At 47.0% G+C, this 7,708-nt stretch overlaps 1 protein-coding gene across 1 annotated transcript; it reads right to left on the bottom strand.

Annotated features, from left to right (window-relative positions):
• Positions 1 to 4,370: 4,370 nt before the first annotated feature.
• Positions 4,371 to 7,708, bottom strand: LOC122377140. Its single transcript, XM_043357103.1, has 2 exons — positions 6,885 to 7,708; positions 4,371 to 6,049 (listed from the first exon to the last, which is right to left on the bottom strand). The coding sequence occupies exons 1-2, from the start codon at positions 6,959 to 6,961 to the stop codon at positions 5,554 to 5,556; spliced, it is 573 nt and encodes a 190-aa protein (XP_043213038.1). The 5' UTR covers positions 6,962 to 7,708; the 3' UTR covers positions 4,371 to 5,553.

Genomic DNA, 7,708 nt, shown 5'->3' with positions numbered 1-7,708 from the left:
ATTACGTCGTAATGTTAAGCCTATGGGAAAATACTAAATTCGGAAAATACTGGAGATATCCGCTTCGTTCTATCACTTTTGTGCTTTGAAACCACAGTACTTAACAGCGGGTCACTTGGTGCTTCTTTGTTTGGTGTACTTATCCATGGGTCAGGTCAAATGAGGTCAACTGAGGTCAAATGACGTTTTTGCCAATAACTTGGCACATAATGACGCTAGAGCTTAAAAAATGGTATCATTGTGTTCCTGGTGATCAGCCGAATCGAATGATATGCGATATGATGCAATTTGGTTAACTTTAACTTAATTTATTAATTTAAGTTTACTTAAAATTTAAGAAAAACTTTAAGTACACTTAAGCAAGCTAAAAAGTATATCATTCGACGCGCCTTGACGTGCTGAGTTCACTGGTGCTTTTCTTTTTGCTCTATCCTAATTAGATGAAAAGTTATAAGCGAAAAACTTTTGACCTGTTTTTAGCGAAATTTTTGCATTTATACCCCCCCAAAACCCCCCTAAATATTGACCTAGAGCAACCAAATTTGCACAGGGGCGAGAACTCCAGGGGGCCCACCTACCTACCAAATTTGGTGTTTCTAGGTGCCATAGGAGCCAATCGCGAGGGGGGGGGGTCGCATCGACCCCCCCCCCCCTGCCAGGCCGTGTTATGAAAAATGCCCTGCCAGGGCGAGGGTTAAAAAAAACAAGGCCCTATATACCTAAAAAGCGAAGTGCGTAGTTCAAATATAGAGTCTGTTTCCTCGGAGAGTGAGACGGGCATCTGTTCACATTGCAAGCGAACGCATAAAGGCCTGGCTACACTATGCGTTTTCTGCGTGCGTTTTTGCAGGTTTGCGTGTTTTGCGTAATATCGTTCTTGGAAAAAGTTATAAACAATATAATTTTTACTTTGGTTATATACAAAAGCTAATATAACTCTTATGTAACTAAAATTTAAGGTGAAAAACATAAAAAAGTAACATCGTTCCTTTTTCTAGAACGATATCACGCAAAACACGCAAACACGCAAAAAACGCACGAATAAAACGCGTAGTGTAGCCAGGCCTTAAGAAACGAACAGGAATCGCCAAGATTGTTCTTCGACTTATTCTCACTTCTCACCAGATCCGTGACTTATCAGCGCCTTCCGTTCCGCAGATTTTTCTCGCAGCTTTTCTTTCACCTGCTCTGCGTATATTCCTCTGATCATGTCTCTAATGTCATGTATAAACAGAGAAGAGATGCGCCGCCTTTGATGCAGCACGTGCATCCAGGTAGAAGTGTGCGCCAGCCACGTGATCCCACCCCACCTGCATCCAATCTACCTAGGTCCGGTCACGTGACAGTCTCTACTAGCCCGCCGAGTACGTCTCAGAAAGGTTCTTTTGATAAGACGGATGTGATCCCAGCAATCGGATATTTTTTTCCGAATATATTTGTGTGACTTTGCCAGGTGTAATGTGGTGCAAGTGCACTTAGCCGTATGGAGTGTGGATTCGCAGGCACCGAGGTAAAAATAAACACGGAAACATCCTTATTCCTTCAACGTCTAGCTGAAGCTCAGAGCTGCTTTTCCCCACCAAACAAATAAGAAAGTGTTGAGCACGGGTTTACGTAGTTAATTCCCCTAAGATGTACTTAGCTTTTATCGTTTTTTAACCAAGATTTACGACGAAGGCGAGGAAAACGATACAATTTAAATTGTACACACATAAAAGAAAGAATGGTAAAATCCCGGCTGTCTCTGACAGAGCCCCTCTGTTGAGATATCTTTACTGGGTATGCCCTGACTGGAACACCTTGAAGAACAGCACGGCGTCTAGTTACAGGAAGCCGGCAGGTCGATGACTCATCAGCTGCTAGTACCTATAGGTAACACAAAGGACCGTAACACAAAGGACAAATGAATTAATGGTATACCATTAATTCATTTGTCCTTTGTGTTACGGTGGAAGTATATCATACAATTGTCAGTGATATTGTGATGAGTTGCGTGATCTGCGAGTGATAGCGTTAATATTTGGCGGGGCTCACCCATTTTTGCACCCTAATGCTGTGTAACATTTCCAATAACTTGTTGTTCAATAAGTAAATGCACGGCAGCATCGCACTATTTCACCGTATGAAATTGAAATGTTTTGCAAACATCTTTTTCCTATATACGAGATGTAACAGAAACTCCTTTGACATTTGTAGTAGGTATCGTTGGAGTCTACGACCACTGCTAGTTATGTTTTTGTTTTCTTTTTTCGCCAACGTCAACGTGTCTTACTGTGGTCGTGCTGGAGGCGAGGCCGTGAGCTACCGTGATGACTCAGCCCTTTCTTTAACTAAAACGTTAATTGTTGCACTGGCTAACTTTAGGATGTGCATGTTGCAGACAATGTGTGGAATGAGACATTCTACTTCTGTAGAATGCCTGACCGACTAGGCAATCTATATGTAGTAGAATGACTATAGACATACATGGTTCGTTGAGCTTAGTAGAATATGTAGTAGGTATGCTTCCGGCAAACGTAGTGAAAAGTCCGTTTACTGATTGCATGCTGTTTATTCCAAATCATCAGCGCATTTCACAGGACTACCGCCTAATTGAAACTTGGCCCAATGATACATTCCTCTACAATAAATAGCCCGGTTCGCACAATTCATAAGCATGTTCTATGTAAGCATACAGTGTGTACTGCAGGTTCATTTTTCTTAAAAGCACTGGCATAACGCAACAAAGTCACCGCAAGTAACTGCACAACAAAGCAATGCTGACTACAAGCACTCAAAAGTTAGTTTTGGTACACTTATGGTAAACAGTTTGCTATTGTGAATAGCTGTGGTATACCACTTTTACCACGCAGAAGTTGACAAAAACACTGCACTTAAAACAGCATCCAACTACGGACGAAAACTCAATAGATAAGTTATCAACACCACATCGAACACATCGCTGTCAGCGAGCTGTGCAATGTCAGCACACACGATGAAAGCAGCTAATTCTGGTATTGATGCAAGTTGCAACATACAACAGGTTTACTTCTATACGTGAGAAGAATTTAACAATCGATACAACTTATCATGGGCCCAGAGTTGCCAAAGCCGATACAGTTTACATGGTGATATGATAACGTTGGACCCTACACTCTACAGTACGCCTAGCAAGGTACGCATTGATAATTATGAAAAAGAACAGAACAGATGCACGTCACATTGGTATCACTAAAAAAGTATGCACTATGCAGGAGTACACTCGCAATTTTCGATTTATATTTCTCCCCTTTTGTTGATAAAGTCAGTAAAAATTACTCATCGGAATCAAAACGGAAAGCAAAAATGAACAGACGGAAAAGAAACAAACATTTAAACAAAAAATATCAGCGGCAATTCAAAATCGACACTTGATGTGGCGCATTAAAAAATGTACACCAAACTTAACCCGCGCACCGACGGGGGTCTGCGCCAACTTCGCACCGACGGGGGGGGGCGGATGACCGCCCCCCCCCTGAGATCTCGAGAACGAAGCAAGATAGCGACAAGCGGTAAACGGCATCGGATACGCACGGCCAAGATCTACAATTTTTACAAAGGTCATTTTCAGGTCAGGTCAAAGATGACGTCACAGGGGTCGAAAAAGTCAAAATGGCGGCGCTAGATATGGAGAGAGTTTTTCTCCAATAACTTTCGAATTAGTCAAGATAGGAACAAACTAAGGGCATCATCGTGATCCTCTCGTCAATCCGCATCGAATGATATATATGTTGACCTCGAAAGGTAAAGGTCAAAGGTTGACCTCAGGTCACGTGACCTCGAGGTCATCATGTATATCATTCGATGCGTCTTGACGAGCTGAACACAATGAGACTATCCACGCGTCTGTATCTTGTTCCTGTACGGAGTTATTGGCCAAAAACCTTTGGTGACCTTTGATGACGTTACATGACCTCACAGCTGCCCAACAGCAAAACAGACCTCAAGGTAGTGAAGGTTGATCGTATATGAAGTCATGTATGGTATATGGGGCCATTCCGACCCGTTTTAGTGGTAAAAACAGGGAGTTGATTTTTCCCCCATTGACTTATAATGGGCAGGTCGCGAAATTGACCTGACCTTAGGTCACCGATATCAAAATTCCGAGATATACAAATTGTAGCTACTAACGACCTAATAATATGCTGCGACTTTCAAAGGCCCCCGACATCTACTGTAGCTCTGGCACGGTGACAAAGTTGCAAAAAAGTGACTTGAGGTTGGGTCATTCAAAGTGGCCTGGTGACCTGACCTTAAAAGGTAGGAGGTTCAAACTTGCACACCATGTGTAAAATTGATGAGGTTATAGTCATACCAAATTTCGCGGCGCTACGCGACGCAGTTTTCCCGCTATTCGCGAAAAACCTCAGGGGGGGGGGCGGATATCCGCCCCCCCGTCGGTGCGCGGGTTAATGCTCAGTTTGTGTGCCACTTAACGCGTAATGAATGGGATGAGTTCCGTGGGCCCATTGGCGCATCTCGACGTTTTGTGACGCAGTGTAGCACAAAACGACGCAGCACGGCACACAATGAATGGCTCAGCTCCACTAATTGTGACGCAGTTCGGCACCAGCTCTGTGTCGAGTGAGTGCCATGTGCCTTTTCGTTAGTGTCTGTTACTGATTCTTTTCACTGCACGAGTGCCGCGGACACAAACCGTTACACATTGTCACTTCACTGAGTAACGGTTTGATACATCTAGGCACTCAAGTGGGTGTCGGTTGACACTCCCATGAGTATACGCCAGAAAACCCTGTACTATTGTGTTCCATTATTCACTCACACTTTATTCTCACTCGTCTCCATTTTGACTTGTCCATGTCCATCCCACTCACTTCATCAGTGTCGCGTCACTCAGTCACACTCCGGCAGAAGACACTCTTCCTGACACTCCGCAGGGGGCAGCACTCGGTATGAAGCAACACTCTGTATGACACTGAGTGATAGTTATAATGCGTCATACGACCACTGACTGAATATTGTCCAGTACTACACGAATGTTCAATAGCCACACGAAAAAAGCCACTGTATACGAGTGCACTGAACGTAGCTTTAACGCTGAAATACACACAGCTCTGAATTCAGTCACAGACACGGTCTCAGATTCAGTCACGTATCACGTGTCAGTCAATAAGCTTGAGACAAGTGCTAGTCTGGTCATTTGGAAGTTTCTTGATCCAGGCAGCTGGGTCGTCGAGTACTCAATCTGTTGTTTATATTCTCCTCTATTCACACTGTTCCTGTGGAGCCCGCACCAAGAACTCTCCGCTACATACATGTGGTTTTCGTTCAAGGTAACATAAATCTCATTCAATTCTTTCCTATTGTCTCCCTCACCTTCGTCCCTGGCACTCTGGCACTTATTTCCGTCCTGCCACTTCATTTGTCCATTTTATCTTCCACTCTTTTCTCTCTTGCCGTCATATTGACACTCCTTTCATCCACTCCATGTAGCTTCCGTTTCTCTCTTCTTCACCTTGCATCATCTTCGTTTGTTCCTCTACCTCTTGTTTCTCTTCCCTTCTCTTCCCTTATCTAGCTCTTGTCTTCCTCCGCGTGGTCCAGCGTTCTCAGTCCCTTTGCCAGCTCCACCTGGCACATACATCCCGCAGGCAGCCTGAACGTCTTCATTCTTGGACACTTTGTCGGCAGGAGTGGATCCGCTGCAATCAGCGTTCTGTGATAGAACGTCTGCACACATCTCGATCTCGTACCACAATCTGAGACAGCTCTACAGAAGCCATCCAGCTGATTACAGAGTCCCACACTGGCGCGCTGACGCAGGGAACGATGTTGTATGATGACATACCATCTCCCATCGGTAGCTTTGGCGTACGTGGGCTCCACAAAACGCGTTGTGGCGTCACAGACATCCTGGTGACGATAGTTGTACGCTGCCCATGACCACGGACGGCCAGAGGCGGAGGTAGGTTGTGGAGTGTTGGAGAGCTGCGTGACGTCATCGGGCACCTCTGAGAAGAGGTACTCTAGGATAGTGCTGCATTGGTCGACGACGCGTTCCATATAGGCTCTGAGGGCAGAAAGATGGGGAAGAGGTGAGAGGGAGAGAGGGAGAGAGAGAGAGAGAGAGAGAGAGAGAAAGAGAGAGAGAGAGAGAGAGAGAGAGAGAGAGAGAGAGAGAGAGAGAGAGAGAGAGAGAGAGAGAGAGAGAGAGAGAGAGAGAGAGAGAGAGAAATGGAATATCATTACGTGACCATTCGATATTGAGAAGGCATGCTTTCCGTAAAGGTCACGTCACGAACAAGCAGGCGAAAAAATTTTAAATGCCAAACACCGCAATAACAATTACACGGAAGGCCTAATAAAACCGATCAATAACGTTTCCAAATAGGACGAAGCGGTGGTTCCATTTTCAATCGGTCTACTCCCCCGCTATTGAGCAATAAGCAGGAGCATTGCATACCTCCTGCATATTGGACATAGCCGAAATGTCATGGTGAACAGTGAAGATAGTCTGACAATCCGTCTGTGTGCCTGCCATCTCGCCCACCAGAGATCGGACGACGGTGAAAACCTGGGGCCTGGGGCCATTTGATCAAGGTTCGTTAAATTCACACGTGACGTTTAGCATGAAGAAGACCCACGGAGGGGGAGAAGTTCCAAATGTCACGTGACTAATATGCCCTCCGGCGCCCTGTTTTCACCGGCGTCCCAGAGATCAGCCCAGAGGTGGAGATCTGGGGGGGGGGGGTCGGGGGGTCAGGACCCTCCCCCTGAAAATGAAGTTCTGCTATGTAAGTCAATGGCACTGCATCCATCTGCCCGGCCTGGACCCCCCCCCCCCCCTGAAATTTTGACAGATCTCCACCCCTGGATCAGCCGCTGCCCACAGGGCCTCCACCTACCTGGGGTACTGCTCCTGAGTGTCGCAGAATCCATTGTCGGCCGCCGACCGACACAACTTCTCCGGATCCTGTGGCATCACCGTCCGCCTCACGATTTCCTCAATGTCTTCAGCGCGGTCACGTGACCCCGCCGGCCGCGCGCTGCCTGAGTCACGTGACAGCGTGTTGAGCCCGCCACCTAGCGGCAGCGGGTCGCGGCCGAGGTCTCTGACTACGCCGCCAGATGGCAGGAGCTGCTCGCTGCGGCGAGGATTGGTAGTGGTGGCAGCGAGTGCAGGTTGCGGGGTCGGTTGGGCGGTGGATGTTAGAACTTGGTGTAGCCGTAGGCCTGTGGTGAGGGCGGGCCCGTGATCCGGCTTGGTAACGTCGCTGACCGAAACCAAAGCCGAAGTCTGCGGGGAAGGAGGGCGGAGTGACGGCTCGGTCGAGTGGGCGCGGGTAGAGGATGAAACACGCTGGTGATCAACTGACCTTATCGTCGACACTTTGTATCACTCGAACATCCCTCTGCTTTCTCTCGGCGTCCTCGGATAGCAATGGCCGCAAACCACCCAGGATCCGTAAAGGTGGCGCTGTGGTCGGCCTTGGCGTGGTTTATAGATGTCGCTGCGGTCACCGTCGAGGAAATCTGACGTTCCCGATGTCTACTACACCACACTGGTCAACTCCATCCGGATCATCAGCAAAACCTTACAAACTGTCTTCGAACGCTACCGTCGAAGTTCCGGTGGTAAAAACAGCCGACTTGGCGAGAAATCCTGAAACAGCCTCCGGACACCACTCCTCCCCCCGTCATTGCTCTTTCTCTTCGTCGTCATCATTCG

Source organism: Amphibalanus amphitrite, unplaced genomic scaffold (assembly GCF_019059575.1).
Source record: "Amphibalanus amphitrite isolate SeventyFive unplaced genomic scaffold, NRLGWU_Aamphi_draft 002554F_arrow, whole genome shotgun sequence".
In the NCBI taxonomy this organism is placed as follows: domain Eukaryota; kingdom Metazoa; phylum Arthropoda; class Thecostraca; order Balanomorpha; family Balanidae; genus Amphibalanus; species Amphibalanus amphitrite.
This window is presented reverse-complemented; position numbering and strand designations above follow the sequence as displayed.

Coding starts and splice junctions, on each gene's coding strand:
- LOC122377140 (XM_043357103.1), bottom strand. CDS start 6,961: ATGCCACAGGATCCGGAGAAGTTGTGTCGGTCGGCGGCCGACAATGGA. Junction 6,050..6,884: donor ACTCAGGAGCAGTACCCCAG/GTAGGTGGAGGC, acceptor TTCTGCCCTCAG/AGCCTATATGGAACGCGTCG.